The 26,680-nt window shown below is 38.9% G+C and overlaps 1 protein-coding gene across 1 annotated transcript in view; it reads left to right on the forward strand.

Annotated features, from left to right (window-relative positions):
• Nucleotides 1-24,852, forward strand: part of sik2b (salt-inducible kinase 2b) — a 60,395-nt gene extending 35,543 nt beyond the window's left edge. The window contains exons 7-15 of the mRNA XM_056474369.1: nt 7,115-7,335; nt 7,426-7,578; nt 7,674-7,835; nt 15,302-15,533; nt 15,627-15,911; nt 18,193-18,353; nt 21,211-21,321; nt 22,111-22,202; nt 22,280-24,852. Of these exons, the coding sequence (XP_056330344.1) occupies nt 7,115-7,335; nt 7,426-7,578; nt 7,674-7,835; nt 15,302-15,533; nt 15,627-15,911; nt 18,193-18,353; nt 21,211-21,321; nt 22,111-22,202; nt 22,280-22,811 (1,949 nt within the window). The 3' untranslated portion in view covers nt 22,812-24,852. The remainder of the gene's footprint in view (nt 1-7,114; nt 7,336-7,425; nt 7,579-7,673; nt 7,836-15,301; nt 15,534-15,626; nt 15,912-18,192; nt 18,354-21,210; nt 21,322-22,110; nt 22,203-22,279) is intronic.
• Nucleotides 24,853-26,680: the final 1,828 nt, after the last annotated feature.

Here is a 26,680-nt window from a genome sequence, read left to right on the forward strand (position 1 = left end):
GAGAAACGGCTCCAACTGCAGTGTAACATTTCCCTTTTACATGAGTCATGATGGTCCATTAGTAAACTAGTAATTGACTAGCCTGTTAGTGAGGTCAACAGGTAGGGATACACTGATGTAACTATTTTTTTTGTTCTGTGGATAAACCTTAGTGTCTCAATATAGATCTATTAATTTAAGGACTACAGATGATAACAATATTTGAATGCTTACAGTAGGGGAAAAGGGATACTCATTTTGAGGGTAATTAAATGTTGTTTTTAAATATTTGCCATGTAATAAAATGTGTATATTTATATAGTGCATTTATCATGTATAGCCATACACTCAAAGGGCTTCACAATCATGAGGGGGGTCTTTCCCACATTACCACCAGTGTGCAGCATCCACTTGGATGATTTGATGGTAGCCACAAGACGCCGCCGCCAGTGCGCTCACCACACACTAGCTATTGGTGGAGTGGAGAGACAGTGATGGAGCCAATTCGGTGGATAGGGATGATTGGGAGGCCATGATTGATGAGGGCTGATGGAGGGAATTTGGCCAGGACTCCGGAGTTACACCCCTACTCGTTACAAGAAGTGCCATTGTTTTTTTAATGACCGCAGAGTGTTACTGACAATATAGTGTCCCCTTCACTATACTGGGGCATTAGGACTCACACAGACTGCAGGTTGAGTGCCCCCTGCTGGCCTCACTAACACCACTTCCAACAGCAACCTAGTTTTCCCATGTGGTTTCCCAGTCTCGGCCCTGCTCAGCTTCAGTGAGTAACTAGTCTTGGGCTGCAGAGTGATATGGCTGTGGCCACGCTCGTCTTTTGTGCTATATCTTGTGAAAATATTAATATAAAAATTAAGTTATATTATAATAAAGTTGAAATAACTGTTTATTACATTTTAAAATTGAATATTTTCGTAATGGCAAAGCTGAATTTCCAGAATAATTACTCCAGTCTTTACTAGTGTCACGCAATACTGGGGAAATATTTCCAATTTGTAGAATCATTATTACCCATGTTTAAAACAGATGTGATGCTTAATATTTTTGTGGAAACTTTTCACATTGTGATTGAAAGAACAGCATTGATTTGAAAACAGAAGTATTCACAGATTTGTTTTACTGGTTTTGTAGGGCTTTAAAGTAGCACTTGGAAATCACAGGACTACTAGAAAATCCGGTCAGCGTCAGGTGAACCAGACCGCCAATCTAATTATACAAGCCTTCCTTAAGACTAATGACCCAACTAGTTCTTAACCTACTCACTTACAAATGAGTGACCCATGCCGAGTTAAGTCACAATATTCCCTCCACTCTTTTTCTGACCAGAAAAATGCATGCCGTGAAGGGCAGAATTGCATTGCACAGAGAAAAAGGAGGGCAAGCGATTGATTAAGTGACAGGGCAACGAGTGCAAGGCAAGACCATCCTAATGCCAGCTACTCAGTTCACGGTGGGCCGCTCTTGACGTAGGAGTCATGAGTCATTTATTATGTCACATTTGTTCATACTACACCAGCTTTGCTCACTGCGATTAGGCATGGATCAAGTAACCAGAGGAAGAGCGTGCTCGTATTAACTCGCCGGTCTTGGCAGGATGGCCCCTGATTGAGGGTGAGGGGGCGCTCAGTAGTAAGGGTCAGTGACTTTAAGACATTTAAACAATTACACCACATTGAGAGCGTTAGCACATAACTCAAGGCCCAGAGTGAAGCTAAGCATTACTCCCCAAATAAGAAGAACAGCATGTGTTTTTTTCCTTTACATTTCCTTTTCAAATGCGCTCATCACAGAGGAGTTCACCCCTGCGGAGTATCTGCACTACACCACAGCATGCTTTCAGCCAAGAGCACTAGCACACACTACACGCACTATTGGGAACCATTACGAGTGCCTGGTGTGTCAAACAGGGAACTTTGGCTCACTTCTAAGTGAAGAAGTACTTTTCCAGAATAATCCTGGTAGCTTTAATGGGGACTAAAGATGACATGGAACATTCAGGAACTTGCACAGTAATGGCATTATCTTCAATGACATGTAGGATAAGTATCAGACAAGTCAAACCTCCTTACAGTCGTACTGTGTTTTGATCATTTCTATTTGATTTTGGATGATTTTTTTTGCATGATTGTGGAAGGTACAGATTAGAATGCCTTTACTGAGTTTTCATTAAAAAATTTAATAAATAATATACATTTATAATCAGGGCTTAATTTGTCAATGAATAATTCCCAGAACAAAACCAGCAAATAAAAAGTTACCGTGACCGACGTCCACCACACAATTTCAGTTTTCCAGGAACATGACGTCATTAAACGGTGATAGTGCAAAAAAAAGAGCATTACTTTTCTAAACGTTCTTTAATTATGTTGTGCCATATAACGTCATAGATCAGTCATGGATGATAAAAACATGTAGCTACAAACATTAATCATATGAACAGTCACTATTCAGTTCAAGTCACTATTATGTGCCAAGCAAAAAAACAAATATTTAAAAGACCCCCACAGTTACCTCTTCTGTCATGTTTTCTGGCTGACTTGAGATGGCTTTGCTTCTGTCTCCCGCTATCCTGATCCCTTCACGCGGTTTTATCTTCACAAGATCTCTCGATCAGGCTCATTCAAAAGTACATAAAACGTATACGTTTCTATTATTATTATTTCTTTGGTCCTGACATGGAATTACAAAATTGTATCCAGCCTTAGTTAGGCCTGTCACGATATCTATAGTTTGTTGTACAATATATTGCAATAAATGATATTATTGTCGCTTTTGAAACCATTTATTGCCATTAATTATATAATGCCAGAATGACAATAAAATATCATTCACTCTTCCAAGAACACGTAATATTTTATTCTTAAGAATCCTTCATTTAATTATAGTCATTTTTAACAATATTAGGCAGCGGAATCAGAATGTGAAAACAACATATATCCTAAACAAATAAATAATAATAAATATTAACAGAAAAGTACAAGATAAAAAGTAACAGAGGCTGTGAAATCTGCTACCAGATCTATTTTCAGTTGTCAGACAGTTTCATGAAAATATACTAAAGTAATTTATAGTAAATACTATAGTGTTTTTTGAACCATACTGACACGGACACCTCCAATATAGATGGAGAGGTTGCGCAACCAGCTAATGTTGCTATAATTGTTTTTTATGTATGGGTGATATATTACATCACCAAAATGATTGAGGTCACGTCCATGTATTGTGCGACAAGTCAATATATTGATTATTTTGACAGGCCTAGCCTTAGTTTTTGAATTTGAAATCAATTCCTAAATATACATCACAATTAGTTAAGTTATCGTTAACCATAATGAAACTAAGAAAATTCCTTGATGTAAAAGAGGAAATAAGTAAACAAATGAATTCTCAACTATATACTGAAAATCTATCAAAATAATACTAAATCACAGCACAAAGAAAACTTTTTTAAACTCAATAATTAGTTGGACATCTGCTTAAATTGCTCCTAAAAAGTAATCGAAACAAGAAATGTCACATCATCTACATTATATTTATATTTTACACAACAAAAATGAAATATATAACAATTACTCCATGACAGCAGTACTGGCTAAGGCTGCACTGATGATGCATTATGTACAGGGAATGTTTATGTTCAGGAAGAAACAAAGCACTCTCCATACCAACACTGAAACATCATCCTAAATATAAATCATGATGGAAATTGTGTTTAGCTGCTTTGAACGGTCAGGATAAATGAACTCTAAGAGGAAACCAAATTCTAGAGCAGCTGCATACAATTCAAAGCTGAAAGACGTTGGGTCATGTTTCATGATTCAAAACATACAAGTCATTTACAACGTTGCTCACACTGTGTTTTAGAAACTTGAAATGATTGCTCTGGGATTGATGGGATGGTTGGTTTTAACCCGTAAACATGCCTTTATTTTATTTTTTTAGATATTTACTGCAATAAATAGATTTTTTCATTTAATAGAAGCCAGTTGGAACCAAAATTATATATTTTTATTGTTACACCTTAAAAAAAGTGACAGATTTGGATTGACATGAGGGGTAGGTACCCAGAGAAAATATGTACTATTTATTTTTAGATGAACTATCTCTTCGTCTCAGTAAAACACCAAGATGATCAGTTCGCATCTGAAAAAACCCCTTTGTCCTAAAATCAAGGTAGAGACTTCACAAAGTGGTCCTCACAGCAGTTTTTCTGCATATGATGTCTTCATGAATATGTAAACATTTCCCCTGCTGAAGAGAAGGAGCCCCCAGGAGAAGGATGTTTCCAGCAGCAGGATATCCAACTGTGATCCAGCACAGGAGCATTACTGTAGCTGTGGGACTCCCTCTCTTTGCTCTAATGTCTCGGGGCTCCTCAGAAACCCTAAATGCAGCACATTAACCGGATGAGCGAAAAACAAGATCTCTCTCTCCAAAAATGATCAGCAGCAAGATGAACACCCACATCGCCATCAGCCCAGTGAAGTCAGTCGTCTTCATCCAGCCGAGTGAGACGTGGTCAATAGGCAAGGGTAGAGAGAGACCTTGTAGATTCTTGGATGAGATAATGTGTTTTGGGTTTGTGTTGGACTGACGGTGCACTGTTTTCTGCAGAGGCTGTTGCACAAATCTTGTCCCAGGCAGTGGACGGTACATGCTGTCGCCACTTACGTCTCAAATGCAGCAGTGTTTACTGTGAAGCAAACACACTGTGACCCTTTCAGCCTGAGATTTTACAGAGCCGCTGTTTTCTCTATACAGCTGAGACGAACAGTCACACTGCTCCCACTTCACGATAATACTTCACTGATATAATAACACACAAAAAATTCACTGCTAATTGTTATCAGGAGAAACTGTATGTCTGACAAGTAAACTGTACGCTGTTTGGGTTTACAAAGACACATTGTGCAACTACTTTTTGGCAAACCTGGTGCCAATGATGAATTAAAGTAGACAATGTCATCGTTTCCTGCTTTATTTTGAGGTACTTCGTTAAATTGATACTAAATCAATGATTGTTTGATGTTCTTAGACATAATGCAGTGATAAATTTGTATAATGTCCGTAAAAACGTATGCTAAAAATGCTGTTATGCTAATACAATGCTAAAGATAAAAGTTTTTTATTAATATTTTAAGTTGCTTTAATGATAATTTGAGCTGCTTTATGACTTTTACTTTGGCAATACAAGAGTTGTTTCTTCCGTTTCATATTTGTGCCAAACAGCATCACGCATTATATTTTTGGAAGTCAAAAAATATATTAAAGCAGTAATATTGTTTCATATTACAATTAAGATAAATGTGAAAATTGCTATTCAAGAGTTCACACTTAGATGTTGCTTGATACTAATAGCAGGTTTGGCATGCTGTCCCGGGAGAGAACCCTGAGTTAATTGAGCCCAGGGCCCCTACCTGGTCAATGAACATGTAAGGGGCTAGAGATCAGGTAGTTCTTGAGAGCTCCCCCTGGTAAAGGAGGAAAGGGGGAAGATGGGGTGGGTTGGGGATTCTTCAAACAAACAAAGATAAGGAAATAAGGCTAGACGGGCTATTTATAGTGAGTTTGGAAAAATCTGATTGGTTTAGTAATGATTACAGATGAGAAACCAGCCATGATCAATCAATTCACATGCTCCTCTTGAAATTAGTTTGTAAAACTTCACTTAAATACATTCATTTTCTTTTCGGCTTAGTCCCTTTATTAATCAGGGGTTAACACAGTGGAATGAACCAACCATCAACTTATCCAGCATATGTTTTACGCAGTGGATGCCCTTTTCAGCTGCAACCCATCACTGGGAAACACCCATACACACATTTAGCTTACCCAATGCACCTATAGCGTTTGTCTTTGGGGGGGAAACCAGAGGACCTGCAGGAAGCCCACACAAAAACGGGGAGAACATGCAAACTCAGTACAGAAATGCCAACTGGATTAGCCGAGGCTCGAACCAGCGACCTTATTGCTGTGAGGCGACATCTCTACCCACTGCACAATACAAATAAATTATATAAAAACAACTAAATATCATTAAATTAACTCAATGGTCGAAGTCTTATGTTGACTTAAAAAATGTTTTATCTGTGGCATAAATGACAGAAATTAGAGACAAATAAAGCTTAAATGCATTTTTTCTGGTTCAGTATTGTCAGTTAATAAAGCATCAAAAATTATTTAAAAGCATGCACATCAGTTTCAACTGGGTTTATTGCCAAACAACAACAAAAAAAGATATATTTATTGTTGTATCAGCAGACAAATGTCTGATGAAGAGCTGCTGTGTCTGAAGCGTTACACGCTCTGAGCTGTTTTTAAGTAAATAAATGTAATACTTTGAGTTTTTAGTCTTGCCACCTTTTCATATATATTTAGATAATAAAAGTGTTATATGGAGTTAATAAAATGTTGTTTTATTTACTACATTGTTGCTTTAAAGTTCAGTTTCCATAAAATGTTTTAATGTTTTACAAAAACAATAATAATAATCTATTCTGCTCAGCAAGAATGCATTTATTTGTTCAGAAGCCTAATGAAACTGTAGGGTGTCATGAAATAAGGGTTTTCTTGATTTTCATCATTTTTCTATTGTGGGCCGAATAAGTGTATTAAAGTAGGCATTTGATTCAGAAAGATTAGGAAAAGGGTTTAAGAAGAGTTATTACAACCTAACCGACGACTCCTGCTCACTATTTCAGTTTGTTGTCAAAATTGACAGTTGAACCAGCGAGGTTAAGTATGTTGACTTGCTTTGATGTCACATGCTTTACCTCAAAGTCACGTAATCTGATAATTTAACTGAAAACAAACAGGAAGTGCATTTTCAGATTTTAATTAAAGATTAAAAGGGCAAACTATTGTTTTTCTTAATGACATGCACTGATGAATTGTTCACAAAACTGGCAATGTGAGCTAACAAAATCATATAGTTAGTTTTGACGTCTTCAAGACTTTAAAATATCTTCAGCATCACGTGTTCATTTAGAAATCATGTGGATTTGCTGCTCAGTAAACCTTTCTTATTGCCAAGGTTGGCAATTTGATTGTTGGCGTTTGCCTTTTTTAGGGGTCCAAGAGTGTTGATTTGTTTTTGTTTTTTTATTCTCAGACTGTGAGCATCTAATCAGGCGGATGTTGGTGTTAGACCCCTCCAAGCGTCTGTCTATAGGACAAATAAAGGAGCACAAGTGGATGTTGATGGAGGTGCCTGTGCAGCGACCGATGTTGTACCAGCAGACCACAGAGGGAGAGGCTGGAGTGAGCGAATACAGCGAACAGGTGCTCAGGTTGATGCACAGCCTGGGCATTGACCAGCACAAGACTGTGGAGGTGACCAGATTACACACATTTCAACAAATAAAAGCATATGTTCTTTCATACAAGCTTGACTAAACAGCCATTTTCCACTTGTTTCTCCAGTCTCTTCAGAATAAGAGTTACAATCACTTTGCTGCTATCTACTACTTGCTGGTTGAGAGGCTGAAGGCCCACCGCTGCAGCTTCCCAGTGGAGCCCCGACTCGACGCTCGCCAGAGACGCCCCAGTACGATCGCAGAGCAGACCCTAGTCAAGGTACACTTTTAATTCAATTAGGCTGAATAAAAATATTAACAGTAGTCTAAGTGTGTGGTTGACTGTTTGGGTCTCTCTCTTTCTCTGGGCTGCAGGCGAGCAGCGCTGCCCCTCAAGTGAGTCTCCTGCCTCAGAACGTGCGTCTCCTGCGGCCTCCTGCTGTGCCTCAAACCCCTGCAGACTCCTTCACTTTCCCACAATCCTCCTGTGCTGCGGAGCACAGCCTCATGGAGGAGGAGGAAGTCGGGACTCCCAAAGTGAGTGACTAATTGATTATGGTGAAACGACACTTGTGTTTCTCTGCGTGACTATTAACAAATTTCACTGTAGCATCAAAAAGCTTTGACTTTTTCTAAGTTAATAAAATGAAGATTTGTTAAGGGGCAATACTTACATTTGTACACTAGCAAAATAATGTAAGATGTTAAGTAGTTGTTTTTGGGGGGCATTTTTTTTTTCCTTTATATTTTTAAGATTTTTTTATAAACAAATGTTTAAAAAACACTTTTAATATTTGTAGGTCTTTATACATTTAGCTTTATAAGTTTAATAAAATATTGTAGATTGGATCAAAATAATTATCAGGTAGATCATTTAAATAAATAAAAAGATTAAGTTTTATTAAAAAGATTATTTGAATTAATTATCAGGTAATCATTTAAATAAAATAATGGCTAAATATACAGTAGAAGTCAGAATTATTAGCCCCCTTTATATTTATTTCACCAATTTCTGTTTAACGGAAAGATTTTTTAAGCATAATAACTCATTTTAATAACTAATTTTAATTTTAATATTTTGCTAGATATTTTTCAAGATACCAGTATTCAGCTTAAAGTGCCATTTAAAGGCTCAAAGGCCACCTATGATGAAAATCATCTTCTGGAAGCTGTTTGGACAGAACTGTGTGTTGGTATAGTGTGTCCACAGTCATATTGGAGTCATAGAAACACAACAAGCCTCTTTTTTTTTAATTTCCTGATGTTCAAATCCCTCCCATTTTGAGGCCAACCACAACGTGGTGTAGGAATGCGGTTTCCCGGTTTGTGGATGTTAAATCAGGTTTATTTTGTACATTAACATAATGGATATCCATACAGCAGTGGATATTACCGTGTAAAATTTGCCTTGCAAAATCTTAAACGCGGGCGTTGTGTGTGTGAGTGTGTCCATGCGTGCGTGAACTCATCGTTGCAACTCCACAACAAATACATCACACACTGGCAACAAAAACAGCTACAAGATGCTCAGAGCTGAAAATTACAAACTTCTGAAAGTCATGATAAATAATCTGATGGGTGTTTTGAGCTGAAACTTTACAGACACATTCTGGGGACACAAAAGACTCATCTTAAATCTTGAAAAAGGGGTAAAATAGGTGCCCTTTAACTAGGTTAATTAGGCAAGTTAGTGTAATTAGGGAAGTCATTGTATAACAATGTTTTTTCCAGGGGTGTCGCTAGACCCAATTCACTGGGGCACGTGCCCCAGTAAAAATCTCCAGTGCCCCAGTAAATGCATTGACATATGATTTACTTCATATGCAAGTGTATTTATTAAAAGTGGTAATTCCGAAATAAAGACGTTATTCTCTATGTGCAACTGAACCAGCGCTGGTGAAAGCAATGTAATCAAAAAGCAAACTGACGCATCTCCGTGTGTGCAAAGAGAACCAGTGCGAATCCCGGTAGTTAACCTGCGCGCCAAAAAAGCAGGCTACCTGCTTGTTACGCGCCGCTCATGCGTTGTAAATCCAGCGTAACAGCCTTTTTTGTTTAGCAAATCGACAAAACTAAATTTTAAACAATATGATGGTGATCTTACTAAGTATGCCTCCTGATAGATTTTTTTGTATGAAGCAAAAAGGAGGGATGAGGAGATGAGAAGGGATGACGAGTCAGAGAGGTAAAGACTTAAACCTATTTAGCTGCCATATGTCAAGTCTACAACAGATAATTCTATAACACATCTTTTTTTGTATTTTATTGAATTGTCTATAGAATATCATTCAAATGAAATTAATATTTATGCAAAAGTAATTTCTTAAATGATCTTAGCATATTACTCCAGTGGTCTTAACATTGTTTTCCAGTTACATTTAAGATTATTTAGAAGAATAATTGTATAATAATAATAATACGTTTATTTCTAAAAAAAAAAAAAATAAAAATAAAAAAATATATAATATATATATATATATATATAAAATTATTATTATTTTTTTTATTATTATTATTTTATTATTATTTTGAAGGGGGGGAAGGAGGTATGTGCCCCAGTAGAGCTTTATGTCTAGCAACGCCCCTGGTTTTTTCTGTAGACAATCGAAAAAATATTGCTTAAGGGGGCTAATAATATAAAAATCAAAAACTGCTTTTATTCTAGCTGAAATAAAACATAAGATTTTCACTAGATGAAAAAATACTATAAGAAATACTATGAAAAATTTCTTGTTTTGTTAAACATCATTTGGGAATTTTTTAAAAGAAGAAGAAAAAAAAATCAGCTGGGCTAATAATTTTGACTTCAACTGTAGATAAATGTTTATAATCTCTATTTAGAACAGATGACAGATGTTTTTCGGCTTTTCCATTTTCCATTCATTTCCACTAAAACCCCTTCCTCACTGCTGTACTGCGAGCTGCAGGGTTGTCAAAAGGCTGAAACAAACAGTTGTTGTTCCAGAGTCTGACTGCTGCTGCCTGCCGAGTGCTCTTACACTCCTTCCCCTACATTGGTATTAAGCAACTTGAGTCGTTCCAAGGTCAGGCAGTGGGTCTGGCTGTTTGCTCAGGCCTCCTCATCACGCCTGCTCCCCGAGGAGCCTTTTGTTCACAACCATCCTGACAGACGGCCAGATCGCCTGCCAGCTTGGCATACAGAACAGGAATAACAGCACAGCTCTCCTTCACTCACTCCAGTCTTCATATTATCAGTCTGTCTGTCTCTCTGAGGAAGAGGAAGAGGCTGTTGACTCTGATGGTTTTTAGTAGCTGTAGTGAAGTTTATGTGACGGTGAGGAGAGAGTGTGTTTTCCCCTTGAGCTCGTTCACAGCTGTTTGGCTTACATAAGCGGGTCAGACTGCAGTGACACACATTGGACGTGACAGCTGTCCATTCGCTCTGGCTTAGTCGTTCCCTTCTTTCTTCTCTCTCTCAAAGATATGCACACCACAGACTGCCTGGCTTTGTGTGTGCTGCTATTTTACCATCTTCGGAAATGTGGAGTTAGTGAGCCTTCATACTGAACATTGCACAAGTTAATTCCTCTTTTGAACAATGCATGCAAACAATGTGCAAAATTCCTATTATTGTAAAAGACATTGGAGCTGCAAGTGGTGTATGTGTACACGGATGTTAGGGCTTTACAGTAAGAGGAATCATGTACATTGTTTCTTCAACGCATAGTTCAAGGGAGGAAGTAAATGATGCAAAGCTTAGTAAGTAATTAAATGAGATTTCAAATATTTAGGCGAGACATTTAATTCCACCCAAAATAGCTGTGTTAAGATTTTTTATCAAGTACATGCACAGAACGACATGAGCATTTATAGCAAATAGACAAAGTAAATATCTCACTCGCTTTGAGAGTTGACGAGTGACTTCTTACATCCCTATGATTGGTCACGCGCTCAACAGAAAGGGTTGTGATTGGCTCTAACACTCTGGCTCTGTTCACCAATAAGTGACACTGATAAACGACAGCGGCGATCACAGCTGATCCATGATAGACGCGGAGGAGAAAACTCGGTCTGCAGACACGCACTCATGTCTGTATCCATAAGTATCGCTGTAACAGACGAGAGGAAACGTTACCTCATGCCAGCAGGTCAAAGGTCCACAGTAGCCGCATTTCCACTATCGGGCCAGTGCGAGCCAGAGCTTTAATCGGGCCAGGCCGGGCCAATAGCCCGGGAGGTTGAGAAATGAGGCCGAAATCATGTCGCGTTTCCACTGTTGGGCTAGTTGCTCGCAGCGCGTCACGCAAACACCGCCCCCCAGAACGTCCCCCGAATCAAACGTCACACAACCCGTCACACAATCCGCCCACTTCAGCGGGAACAAAAAACTCAAATTATAACCACAAACACAACCTGGCATCACTACGAGAGCTGGAAGATGGAGAACACCGAAGTGATTGCTTTTTTACTGTTTGTGGTCTGTTGGTGTAAGGCCAGACAACGATCCCTGGATAAGGACATTCGAGTTCGTCTGCTATCCATTTTTTCTTCTTCTTAGTGAGTTGATCAAGCGCGATAGCAAAACAAATGTAAGGGAAGAAAGCATCTTGTCTCCTCTTTACCTGACAGGAAAACTCCGCCTTTGTACGTAACCCCGCCCCGAAGCCCCAGTTGGCCCTCCTTGGCCCAAGGTATTCGGCGGGCCGAAAAAGGCCGGACGCTGGCCCCAAGGAAGCCCTGCTTTGGCCCGATTATGCCCCGGAAGTGATAGTGGAAACGCGACTGGCCTTGGCTCGCCCTGGCTCGCTCGCTTTAGGCGCGATAGTGGAAACGCGGCTAGTGAGTGAGAGTGAGATAGGGAGTGAGTGAGAGAGAGAGTTTACTTTCGAACAACAAAAAAGCATTTTATTTTTGCATTTTCACTCTAAAATTGAATAGTAAAATGGCTGTCTTTTTAGTTTTCAGTTTAGTTTTTAGTTAACGTGTTAAATTTGATTGTATTAATTAAAGCTTTATGGTTTCAGTTGCATTTTAGTTCATTTAAATCCAAAAAAGGGCTCAGTATTATTGGAGGGTGGACGGCAGTACTTGGTAACATCAACAAACACCTGCACGTTAAGAGGTCGAGTGAAAAGAAATGCACTCATAATGTCTGTTTTCACACAGGTTTCCCCAAACAGTGTAAATGGCTGAAAAACTGATGGCACATACTTAGTCTACTACACCATTGGTTGATGTTGTCTGACTGGTCGAGATGTTCAAACAAACAGAGCAATTATATGAAACCACAAAAACAATGTTTACATTTTTGCAGAAATTAACCAACAAATGGCATATTGTTGCCTATTAAGACAATAGAATTAAACATTTTAGCACTGAAAAAAAATTGAAGCACTTGCCCTTTAAGATAACAGGGGTAATTGCGACACACTTTCTGGGTTAAGATCATAAAATATGAAGCATGATCTCAGAGAGTACGGCACAACCCCTGCTGGGGCGGGATGGCTGGGATTACATAATTCACCCTGTATAGCCTGTATAATCACACTGTTTGTGTGTCAATAGCAAAAGAGCCAGGTACAATATTGGGCTAAATTACAAAAAAAGGAAAGAAAGAAGAGAGGATGTGTTAATGTTCTTAAACTGTGTGTTGGGCTAACAGAATTCCTGGCCCAGCAGGCTGCAGGAAACTCAACTCATCCAGATGATCCATGTCAGTTCAGTGTGTGTGTCTATGTGTTTGATGGCATGTCTCAGTGTACTCGGTCTGCATGAGGCTCTGACGGCCCTTTCAGCCAAAACACACTTCCTGTCCCTGCATTCCAGACTTCCACCCCCTCTTCTGCAGCTCACTTATTCGTTTGAGCGAAAAGCAAGAGTGAAAGAGAGGGAGCAATAAAAAGAGGCGAAAAGGGAGAGACTGCAGAGCTTTTGTTTACTCTTGCTCAATCCCCAAATCATTAGGGAATGTGTTCATGAAGTTCAGTCTGTCATCATATAGCACGTAAAGTTTTGTGTGTGTGTGGTGCTGACTGAGTGGAAATGTGCCTCGGGTCTGCGGGTGACTTATGAGGGCTGATGGGAGATTAGAACCCGTTCTTGAGAAATGCAGTGCTGGGAGGTTTGTTGGTGAAATGTCTCATGTACAACACCAGCGTGAATGAGAGTTCATCCAAAGTAAAAGAAACATCCTGAAAGGTTGTCACCTCCTGAATCACTTTGAAGTGCATATAGGAATTGGATATACACTGCAACTCTACTTAAGTTTAACATACAAGTTTTCATTTTCATTGCAAGCTTATTTTAAATTTTGCATCATCTTATAATGTGACAGCTTTTTTTAGAAATGACCACTTCTTCACAAATGCATCCTTACTTCTTGGAAATGCAAATTTATATATCCAAATAATATATTTTTAGTTCCCAGTTCCAGCTGTGACGTTCCATTGTGAAATTATGACTTTTATTATATTACTGTCTCCAAATTGTATTCAAATTGCATTTTCATTTTTGCCACATGTAAAGTTTTATCTTATGATGTCACCTTTTTGTGACATAGTTAAAACTAACATAATTATGACTTTGTACCTCAAAAGTGTTTTTATACATTTTCATTTAAAAGAAATCTCAAAAATGTTAGTTTATAGTTCCCAGTTGTGACTTTTACTTACAGTGCAACTTGAAATTACTTTATTGTTATGTTCTCATAAATTGTGACTAAATAATTCACAAGTATTTGACTATGTTCTTAATATACATCTTATTTGTGACTATTTTCATTAATATTAAATATATGTTGACCTTATATATCCAAATTTGATAGTTTTCAGGTAACTGATACATTTGATCTTAAAATTTGAGGTTATATCTTTTAAGATATCAACCTTTAATTGCGACCTTTTCAAAATTGGGGCTATTTTCTCGTGGATGCAACCATTTTATTACTTGCAACTGTTGGAGTCTTTATGAAATTTTCAACTTTAAAAAAAAAAAATTCCAATCTATTCTAGGGCTGCAATTTTAAATTGAAAAAAGATTGCGATTCTATCCCCCACATGATCTTAATCCAGCATTTCTATGATTCAGCCAATTATACAGTATTTTCAAGGTCGGGAGAGAAGCATAAAGGTGGTCGCACAAGTCTTCACATATACGTTTTATAAACGTTGCTCAGCAACATGGGCACCTCCAAATGGTGTTAAGTGTCACATAATGTATTTATAAGGTATAATTCATCCAAAATGTAATTTCTGTCTTAATGTAATGACGTATTCGCGGCCACAAAATCACAGGGTAGTTTACTACAGAGAGGACGCTCACATACCCGCGAATGATGTAGTGAACAAAACCTTTACAGGCTGTGAATAACAGGTAATAAATCTGTAAAAACGTTCAGTTTGTTGCACAGAGCGGTAGTTCTGGGGAGTATGATTTGCATGTGTGTGTTTTTTATCATAGTGATGGCAGTCATGACATGAGCACACTCGGCAGTGAAAGTGAAACTGAAAGCGCGCACATCATTTAAATGATCATATCGCATTTTAGTGTTATGATTACGACAAGCATTTAATACGTTTTTTATTTCATAGCGAACACAAAGTGTTGTGCATGATATTAAATGTTTAACAGTGTCAGTATAACTACTCTAGCCTATATAATGTTGAATATAATGCAAGAGGGAATCTGATCATGACAAATGTCTGATTTTGCCAGTGAAAAAAATGGTCTAATTATTTTGTCAATGACAGATTGCAAGCATTATATCTCAAACATAATTCAACTTAAGAATTATGAATAGTTGTTTCCTGATGCCATCACTTTATTGTGCATTAACAACCAGGATAAACTGAAAGTCTATTCAAGTCCACCATTCCAAGTCTATACAAAATTAAGGATTTTAACCAACAGTAGGCCTACTCATAAGCCTAATATTATTAGTGTCGTTTACCATATGTTTGAGAATAACAATAATAATAGCCTACTCATAATTACCTTTATTTTCATAACACAAGATATTTAAAGACCTTTACATTGTTTTGCAGATCAACGGCTGCATGCTGGACCCCCTGCCCCCCGTGGCCGTTCGCAAATCCAGTGCTTCATCCCCCAGCAACATGATGGAGACGTCTATAGATGAGGGTATCGAAACAGAGGAGCCAGACACAGAGGATGATCATACCCACGTCTTCAACGCCTACCAGACAACCCGCTTTGGTCAGCGCAGACACACACTATCTGAGGTCACCAACCAGCCAGGGATCATGACAAGTGGAGGTCAGTGTTGCTTATTGGTAAACTAATGCTGCCAATGCTAATGCAACAATTCTACAGTGCTTTATTAAGCATGTCATCCTGTTCTTTACCCAGGTAAACTGTTCAGCATGGGTCATAACCCCTCTCTGGGTAGCGTGGACTCAGAGTATGATATGGGCTCCATGCACAGTGACCTCAGTCTGCTTGAAGACGGGCCCTCTCTTAATGAGGTGGTCCTGGCCAACACACCAGTCACCCGCTTGACTCCACCGTTTATCAGCGCTCGGCCTGCGAATCCCACAATGCAGGCACTGAGCACCCAGAGGAGAGAGACGCACAACCGCTCTCCCATCAGCTTCAGAGAGGGCCGCAGGGCTTCAGACACATCACTCACACAAGGTGAGGGGCATAAAATATAATTCATTAATAAATGGTATTACAAAAATCTAATTACAAGTATGAACAAATGCAGTAGAATAAAGATACAAATGAAATAAACTGTTCATAGTTTTGTGGGGAGGGATTCTAACAGTAGTGAATATTGGACAGTTGCAGTGTCGATGTAGAAATAATATATTGTGCAGCCCTAAGTGAGATTATGTTCACTGATGTTCAAAGTTTGGATGGAGTCAAAATTTACAACATTTCGCTAGCGCATTGTTTTGGAACAATTAGTCCCTACACCAGGGGTGCCCAAACGTTTTCGAATGAAGGGCCAAAAGTCAAATCTCACTGATAGCCGTTGGCCAAAGATAAGTATACCAAACTATTTTACATTAAAATCGTCATGGGTAATTTCCTAATTAATTTATTAACATTAAAAAAAACAGAAAGCATTACTTTGAATCGTGTTAACTAATGCAGTATAACTTTAACAGTATAACTTAAACTATCACATTTATAACATAGTGGAGTTCAATGCTGAATACACTAGTTGTAACGGGGATGTGACACTGACAGCAGGGGTGCGGATCCAAATGCAGGTTTATTAGAGAGGTCAGGTAAGCAATGGTCAACACAGGAGCAAACAGATGTATAAGGGCAATCCAGAGTCATAGTCAAAATAACAGGCAGATGGTCACAAGGCAGGAAGCAAACAGGGATAAACAGATAAACAAGGCAAAGCAAGACAAAGGAAAGCATGTTGTAATGTCACAAAACAGATAACAAGACTCAGCAATGAGTGTCTCAAAGTGAGCTAAATATATGTGTGTGTAGTCATCATTGAGCAGCATCAGCTGTGAGGGTGTAATCAGTCAGGACCTGGATCCGGTTGTGTGTGTGGTGCATGGCTGGATTTTGTAGTCCATTATAAGACAGGATTGATGTTCGTGTGAGTCTGAATATTTTCCAGCGATCTCTGGTGATCGTGACACTAGTCAAGCAAAATTAGTCTTTGGCTTGATTCGCTCACCAAAGTCTCTGCATTGTCCTATCTCCATCATGTGTACATTTTAAACAAAATCTCATTAATTTACACCATTTACATTAAAACATTTAATTTCAGATTGAAGCTTAACAATAAAACAAACAAGTATAAGGTTACATTAAATTTGAAATATCTTCTAAACCATTCTCAGATGGCATGGGGGGGGCTCAACTTTGACCCGCAGACCCTAGTTCGGGCATCTCTGCCCTACACTGAAAGTAAACAGTTTTTAATCAAAACCTAAGCATTTGCTTCTGCTCTGGAATGACATCAGTTTGATAGCCTGGGGCGAGATATGCTTGGCATATGCACCCTCAAACCGTTACTTTGCTGCAAGTGAAAGATGAGAGGAGGATTGCAAAAGTAAAACCCATACTGAAATAAAAGTCTAAAATATTAATAAAATATTTAGCAGCTAACAGAATCACAAGAAACATTTCTTCAGCATCTTAGAATGATTATAATTCCTGAAGAATCATGTGACATTTGTCAGCTGGAAATATTATTTCTATTTTAAAAATGGTTCAAAATTAGAAATAAAAAACATTACAAAATGTTCAATAATTTTCTTAACAAGTGTAAAATTTTACACGCTCACTAGTAATCACAGTCATTTTAACATTTGTACTGTTGTATGTGCATTAGATATAAAAAAATATTAAAAAGTAATACATTTCTCTACTCTTCCTTCTCATTTTCTCACACTTATTATTATTATTTTCACACCCTTTCCCTCCCTCCCTGTTTCTCTCTTGTTTTCCTCCTCTAAATGCGCCACCCCCTGTCAGATGATTCATTGAGTGAATCAGAGAACGCTTTGAAGATTAGGCCAAGTCGGTCCTATTGAGTTCTCTCATCCTGTGGCCTGAATAATTACCCTTAATCACTTGAAGCCCTAAAATAACCCGAGAATCAACCCATCTACCCTCTTTCGTTAGACAGCAGAGGAGTCAAGAGCCACCAAACGGCATTTTAATGTGCAAGATATGTCCCTGCCTGGACATATCTTGTCCTGAAATAGACTGATTAGCCATGTTAAGTGAGGTCACGTGGTAGTAGTGCACCGGAGCAGTCAGAGGTGGTGTGGGCTTCAGGGAACGAGAGTCACTTCCTCAGTTCTGACACTCCCATCTGAAAATACATGACCACACATGGATGTAGACACTGAGGGCAGAACATCATCTGATGATCTGTAAATCATTCGGAAATAACACTGCTATTATTCATAATCTTAATCCTCTCTCTGTGTAGGCTTTGTGGCCTTTAGACAGCACCTACAGAATCTGGCACGTACCAAAGGCATCCTGGAGCTAAATAAGGTGTACGAGCAGATGGGCTCTGGAGAAACCCCATCCCTGGGGATGCTGAGCCCTCAGGCCCATCCACATGGCTTACTGGACCCTGCACTACAGGTTAGTCCACCAGGAGACATTCTAGAAAACACAGATTTGAGTTAAGCTGTCATTTGTTTTGTAGTATCCCTTACAATCAGGCAGCAGAACAGGTGTATTTAAAACATCTATCTTCTTTTTTTTGTTCTTTATAAACTCAAAAGACAATGAAGCAAATGACATGCAGGCAAATTAGTTTGTTTACCCAAAAATAAAAAGGCACTGGTAATTTCCTGTTCATTTTAATAATCATTCATTTATTTTGATACGATGGCCATCATCAACATGCTGGAGTTTTGCTCAGTGCTGACTTCTGCACATGTGCAAATCCTCTTATGTAAATAGGAGATTAACTGTTTTTACAGAACATTATATAAAACCCTTCAATAACAGAATTCTGTGACGTTGGGATGTACTTTTTTTCTTGGCTACAGTCCTTTCAGAATTTCAATACATTCACTCATTCTCAGAAATCACTAACAGCAATAATCAATATAAGAATATTATAATACTTGATTTTAAAAGAATTAAAGGAAACACACACTATCTACTATCTATGATTATTTGTTGAGCATCAGTGTTGAACAACTGAAATTAAAGCACATATTGCCTAAATAACTTGCACTTTTGCAAACAAAATTAATTATTTTCAGTGTTTTTCATATTAAAAGTAGAAAATAAGCCATATCTCTTTTACTTGCATATCCTGTAAATAATATTTTAAGCAGTGCATTTCTTGCATCTTCTGTAATTAATATTTTAATGTAAATAATAAATTTAATGTAAAGAAAAATATGCCGTCTTAAGGCATCTTTGGCGCAGCTTACAATCTTCGTCAGAGCAATGCAAAGTAAGGCTCAAGAATGGGTCCATTGTCCTACATGACCAGAGATCAGATGTGTTGCAAAGTGGTCACGGAAGTATAAACCAGCCTCAGCCTTCATAGAGTGGGGTCACGTGACTTAAACACTAAAACTGTTTAATTACATACTTCCTTCAAAAACGATTAATGCTTTTATCAACAATCCATGTTTTTGGAAAAACAATCTTGCAATTGATAGTGTGCTTCACGCATATGAGCAAGCTTGACAAACTACCTGTAGAACACAATTTCTCTCTACCATATGTGCCGAGGGAAGAGGAAATAAAATGTCTGTTAATTGCGTAAATGTAATCATTTGCCAATATTGTTTTATTATATTAATAGTGATAGTTTTTAAAAACACACAATTATATTTGTGTAGTAGTGTTTAAAAGTGTGCTTGTGTGAAAATATGGTCACAGTTGAAATAGTTGAACTATGGGTGTTGAGTTAATGCTTGACCTGTGCACAATAATGGAGCTGGATGCTTTGCTCCATACAATTCGGTGCATTCATGAACACCGAGTCATGGATGAGCGCCTTAATGCTGGGATACTGATGTAATGGTTGCATCATCATCAGGTTTAGGTGAACCAGTTTTCCAAGAACTTCTCGACCTCCACTTTTTCCCTTGTGAAATACCTGAAGCTTGGTAAGTTAGGGACCTAAAGATAAAACCTCGATTAACTGAATACTTTACCTTGATCACGATTATTGAACTAAGGTTTTATCATCAATTTACATTTTATTTATTTATTTATTTTTTGTTAATTAAAGGTTTAGCGCTGTAAATTTCACTCTATTTAAGGAGGTATTTCATTCCAATTAAAGATCTAGTGATATTAATAGAATTGAGGATAACATTATAACATTGGATATAGATATTTGAAATTAATGCTAAATAAATTAAAGGAATTACTGCTACTATCTTACTGATAGTCTGTTGGGATTAACTATCATGTTGACTGCATTCTGATTTGCTGAGGAATGTAATGGATAAGACCTTTGAATTATATAGCAGTTCTTTGATTTGGTGTTATTCCTGCCAAACGGAGGATCAATTACATGCAGTGTTTCAATTATCTGAGGTATGAGAGACTAACGTTCTCTCATTTTACATGTGGGAAACACAGAGCGTGAGTTTATTTGAGATCGGAAGAACAAAAACAAGGGACAAGAATACTGTTCCGATTACAAATTTAACACACCACTCTCAGCATGAGATGATGCAAAAGATGCAAGCACAGTGGCTATATGTGTCCATACAGCTCAAAATTAACAAACAGTTGTATGTTAAGGGGAAAGTATGAACAGGAATTTAAAAAAACTAAATAACCAACATAAGGAATTCAGTTTGTTGGATGTTCTGAATTTTACTTTTCACTTGTTTTCCATTAATCATCAAGCCATACTGCAAGTTTCTTTGGTTAAAGAGTGCCTGAATGCCCTTTCCTGAACTCGATTACCCTTCTAACCTCCCTACTGACACACAGACAGCCCCACTTATGTAATGGCTGGAGAAGAAGCAGCCAATTGTCAGTTGTTTACTGTCCATCCGGTAAGCCCCCTGAATGTGGCCATTGTTGAGTAACAGGCCGGTGACTGCTGCCCATTGCTCCAGCGCAAGCTCTCCATGGGCAGAGATTTAGTATGATTCAATGAGTAAATGTAGATGGGAATAACTGGTAGGCAAACAGCACAAGCAGGCGCCAGTGTGCAGATGAAGTCCAAGAAAAGAAAAGCACTCTAAATGATGTTCATTTTTCTATGCTAATATTGTGAAAATGATCTTCCATTAGAAGCATTTCTCATTGTGAGGATTAGCTACTGGAGCAGACTGGCATGTTTTTTTTCCCAGAATCCCCTCTGGGTCAACGAACAGCTATTCAGTCTTTTCATAACCGAGTAATGAATTCATGCATCTGAGTGCCCAGACACTGATGTGGCCGCCTAGTGAGGCGCTGACATGACTTCTCTCTCTCTCTCTCTCTCTCTGTGTGTGTGTGGTTTGTACAGGAGGAAAGAGGTCACCAGCTTGACATTGCTCTATGCTCAGGTGGAACACACCCCACTCTAATATCAAGGAGACAGAGTCTGGAGCCGCAGTACCTCCCCCACATAATACAGGTGACGCACATCATGCAGCTAACACTCACTTTAGCTCAGATACGTGTGCTCTTTAAAGAAAATACTTGATGGTGAATGGTCTATATTAGTTACTTTTGTAACAACAAAATAAGACAAGTATCTCTATTACTACTGCCCAGAATTATAATCTTTCTATCTAGAAACCATATAGCATTGTGATACCAACCACCCAGAGGACCCTAGCAATCACATAGCCGCCACATGTTGGCAGCCACACAACAGAGTTCATAGGTGTTGTTCTATTCATGGCTACAGAGGTATTTTTCCCATTCATTTCTGGCAATGGAAGATTAAAGCATTGTAAGCCATGAACCGAACCAACCAGCTACTGTGTGAATCAAAACATTACAAACTTCATTTGAAGTATAGAAGTATATGAACGTCAGACAACAAAAACAAAACTTTAACTAAAAATGACTTTTGGTTGTATCTTGAGAACTTTTGCATACATAATTACAGTGTGTAGCATAGGCATAGCATTATTAGCAAAGACAGATTTGAAGATCTGTGGTGGGAGTCAAACACATCAATTTGTTTTTCAATACTTCTCTTCTGTTGGAGCTTTGTTAGTAGCTGATTTTCTGATCATATTCTCTTTTTTTTTTTTTTTGCTCGCTTCATTGAATGTCGTCTTTCTGCTGTCTCTATCAATGAAATAAACAAACAGCCAAAAGTTCACTGTGTATTTCTCAAGAAATTCATGGCAGTGCTGGATAATTGCTACAGCTCTGTATTTCACAACCCCTGACGCTCTCCATCTCTGTGCAGAACGCCACACTGATGGCCAACAGCCCCAGCAGTTGTCAGATGTTCTGCAAAGAAACTCCTCGCAGTCTGGAGCAGCAGCTGCAGGAACACAGGTGCTACACCTTACTTTGGTCTCTCTTGATGTGAAACCAGCGATCCATCTATTAAACCCCTTCTGTTTGATTCGCAGGCTGCAACAGAAACGTCTGTATCTGCAGAAACAATCCCAAATGCAGGCCTACTTCAACCAGATGCACATTGTGGAGGACCCTTTTGGTCCCTGTGCAACCATGGGCCACCAGGACTCCGGAGCCCCACCTCAGCCGCAGGGTTCACTAGCACCAGCACATCAGCAGCCGCAGAGCTCACCTACGTTTGCACACGCACAGCCACTTGGCTCCCTAATGGAGCCCAACCCAGAAGCCCTAGCGTATGAAACCTATTACCCTCAGCTGCAGCCTCTACCACAAAGCTACTCCGCTCAACTGCAACAGCCTGAACCCCTCAACTACACCTATCCACCCTGTGACCCAAGCCACACGCCATCAGGAGAAGCACTGTACCCGGAGCAATACGACTACCCTCTTGATCCAGGGCAGCTGCCTCCACCAGCAGAGGTTGGCACAGCTGGCTATGAAGGCCTGGCATTGGGCGACCCATTTCTGGACAGCGAAATGATGGAGACGGTGGATTCTCAGCACGGTTTTGTGCTGGTGAACTAAGCTGAGACTCGAATAACCAGTATTACCTTGATATCTGACTCACTACGGGATGAATTGACGCATGAGATGACGTCACAGGGATGGATCGAGTTTTGTAAGTTGGACGTTTAGGTTAGGGCGAACGTGAGCTTGTAATCTTTATACTTCTACGAAACTCCTTCCTACCTCCCTCCTCGTTCTCCAGTGGTCCCACCTGCTGCTCTTTCACAATAGAGTGCCGGATGGTGTGGCGATTGGGCCAGCCACGTTGGCGGCTCACCTCCTCTCGCCTCGGAGCCGACCGCAGGATAGGAGCTGCTCGCTACGCGCCATATGTAGCACAAAGACAGCCTAGATCTGCAATACAGAGCCTGCTCGACAGCACAATTAAACATTGACATGTTTTGTACTGAACAAATCACTCGAAAGCATCTGACTTTGTGAAAGACTAGTCGTGTGCACTCTGTACGTGCAATGTTAGTTTAAAACACATGGCAATAGAGAAGCAATATACTGATTCATCTGGAACTAAAAAAAAAAACAAGCCATAAGTAGGAACTACACCACGCGAAATCAACCTGCTTTCAACTGATGTTTCTTCTGCACGGCTCAAGTCCAAATCCACAGATACTTGCGGATGAAGCTGTGATTTAGATAGATTTTTTGTTATTTCCCACTGGATTTCCTTCTCACACTCATCCTAAAAGCCCTAAGAATAACAATTAGTTCTCCTCGAACCACAGCAGTGTTATTTTGCTTGCTAATATCACAGTTCCTGTGAATCGGCACACAAATTGGCACACCTTGAAGGAATGACAGATCTGACTCTCTTTACATGGTGATGATTAATGAGAAGCATTCATGGGTGACGTAGGCATGTGTTTAATTGATTTAGGGAATTCAATCCTAATTATTTTTGCTGGGATTTTTCCCCTTTGCATTAAAGAAAACATCAGCATTCACGTTTAGTCACAAGACACTGGATTGTTCGGCCAATTCATTGAATTAAAGACAGAAAACAAAAGGCTGTTTTTGTCAGAAGCACTTAGTAAATCTGTTCTACTTGAAATGACAAGTCTGTGACTAAACTCAGATTTCAGAAACATTACAGAGAACGATCGGAACCACAAATTGATGGTAAAATTTGGGGGCTTTGTAACAGAACACATATTAATGCAGATAAGATACTGGAGCACTTTGACAAGAAAGCTAAAGGAAATGTAGCCGAGGAGACGGCAGATGGGTGAGGTGAACCTGCTCTGCTAGTTTCCTTAAGTAAGTGACACAAAATTCATCTCTTTCCAGGCTCTAGCCAGCGCTCTCTCACAGAAGGATAAAGAGAGAGCGCGAGGTAGTGATTGTTTTGTGTAACGTAGGGGTTAGAACATTTAAGTGCTTTCAAAATGCAACCAATTTTGTATTTAATGTGATACTAGTGTTCCGTGTGCCTTTTTCTTCGTTCTTTTAAGTTAAGATCTTAAAGAAATAGTCCACCTAAATATGAACATTCTGTCTTCGTTTACTCTCCCTCATCATGTTGACCCAAATCTGTATGCTTTCTTCTATGAAACACTTTATGGCATCAAAACAGATGCAAAAGTACCATAAAGGTATTATTGAAATGACACGAGGGTGAGTAGATGATGGCAGAATGTTCATTTTTGGGTGGATTATTCTGTAATGAGTTTGTTTATCGGTTTGATTCTGTTGGTATTGTTACAGGATGTAGACCCAGGTTTTACAAAGGTACAAAACCAAAGTCCCCTCAGAAGTGTTCCTGTATAACCCCACCGTGTGGAGTTCGGAGCTTCTTTGTCAGCTTTGTAACAGTGCTTTTCTTTTTGGTCAGTCAGATCAGTATATGCCGTTGAAAAGTATTAATAGCAATATTTCTTATGAATAGTTCAGAAAGAACAGATTAGTGAATGTGTTGCCATATCATAATCACACCTCCTTGTTGGCGAGCACCATTCCTTAGGCATCCTACAATCTACATTTACCTTCATGGTTGTTGACCACACATAAGCTAATGTGCTGTTAAAATAAAAAAATATTGAAAAAAGAGTTTTGTGTGTATTTATTGACACTAAAGCACAATATGGTTTTTAGACCTGTGGGCCCATTAAGTCTATAATAATGTGTACACACACTTATTTACGGGAGTGATAACCCAGCAAACAATTTTATGTTTATTAGACGTCTAATAGACTTTTAAACGTAGACAGCTCGGCTAAAACAAGGCTAAACTTGGACTGTCAGTGAAAATGTAAGACATCTAAGAAAAGCCCAAAACTAGACCAGTCGTTATATACGTGTAGTCATTCATTTCTGTTTATTTGACGACTAGTTTTGGCCTATTCTTAGACGTCTATTAGGTTTTCACTGACAGCCCAAATTTAGCCATAGCCAAGACGACTGTTTAGACGTCTTTTAGACATCTATTAGACGTCTTTTAAAACAAAAATTGCTTGCTGGGAAACAACTCATCGACATATCTGTCTGTATACCTATAAATATTAAGGCTCGCGTTTATCTTCAGGGTGTTTTTTCTCTGCATTCTTGCCAACGCGGTTGTAACAGGTGAGTGAATGCGTGAGCTTATAACGGACTTGCGATAAAGAAAATTAAGAAATTAAACTCACCAATGAATCCCATTTCAACTGCAGTTCCTCTCCACAATTTCTTTGAACCACATTTTCGTTGTAGCTGTAGCGTTCATCATACAGCTTTTTGGTTCAGACAGAATAACGAACAGTTCACATTCTCGCCTCAGTGCATCTTTGTCGTCGTCAGGAGTGTGTGTTCGCTTTGTGCTTGCATGGGCGACACCACGTTTACTGTAACTCCTGCAGCTCCAGACACGTGAATAAATGTGCTTTTTTCATTGTTAGTATGGCCCAGGTTAAGCAGTGCGTCAAACTCAAAAAAAATGAACACGAGAGCCGAGGCGTTTTTGTTTGTTTGGATGGATGGATGGATGACGCGTTCTTTCCTGCTGTTTTGCTAGTTGGTGTGCACCTGTGCGCGTGCACAGGCCTAAAGAAGTTGTAGAAGATTCCAGTCCTGATCGGAGACTCGGGCAGTTTTGTTGTCAAATAATCCGCTTCAACTGAGATATGTAAAATGGATGAACCCGTGCCTCTATCAGACGGGCTTGATGACCTCTCAAGTCTCAGCCTCAAAACTGACGGTTGAACAAAACGGCATCTTGCACTTGACGGTTTACTAATATTGTCTTTTTTTATTTCAATTGAAATTGTGCAGGCTGTGTTTACTTTTAAAATCAAAGTATTTAAGATAAATATGTTTTTGCTTCTGAGGCAGGTTGTGGTTTTAATGGGCTGTGTTTTAATATGCACAGCTAGTGTTTTTCCAGCCAATGATGAACTTCCGGTGAAAGATTTATGTGATTGTTTTAATTTAATAAGGTTCCTTTACAGCATCAGTGTTGTACTGTCATTAAAATATAATCAGTTAAATAGACGTAAGCATCCATTTGGTTGTTAAAGCGTAAAAGGAAATGAAAGACTGTTTAAACGCAGACACCATCATTAGCAGCAGGCTAGCGCAAAAATTCGATTGAAAATACTGGTGTAAAGTTAATTTCCATTTTTAAAAGACATGGCATGGAAAATGATCATTTAATCCAGTGCTTGGTCTGATACTCACTTTATATTGCATCTCAGCCAGGCGGTAAAGATCGCAGTAGGCCATTTTGTATGGGATGACAATTACCGGAAGCCCTGGGGCTGGCTGACTGAAATTAAAAGTTTGTGTGCAAAAACCCCATTGTTCATCTCTGCTCACCAATCTTCTGATGCCCATTACAACTTCTCAATTATTGTGTCGAGATGAGCAGTTAGAGTTAGTTCTCAAAAGGAGGTTCCTTC

This window comes from Danio aesculapii, chromosome 15 (genome assembly GCF_903798145.1).
Source record: "Danio aesculapii chromosome 15, fDanAes4.1, whole genome shotgun sequence".
Classification (NCBI taxonomy): Eukaryota; Metazoa; Chordata; class Actinopteri; order Cypriniformes; family Danionidae; genus Danio; species Danio aesculapii.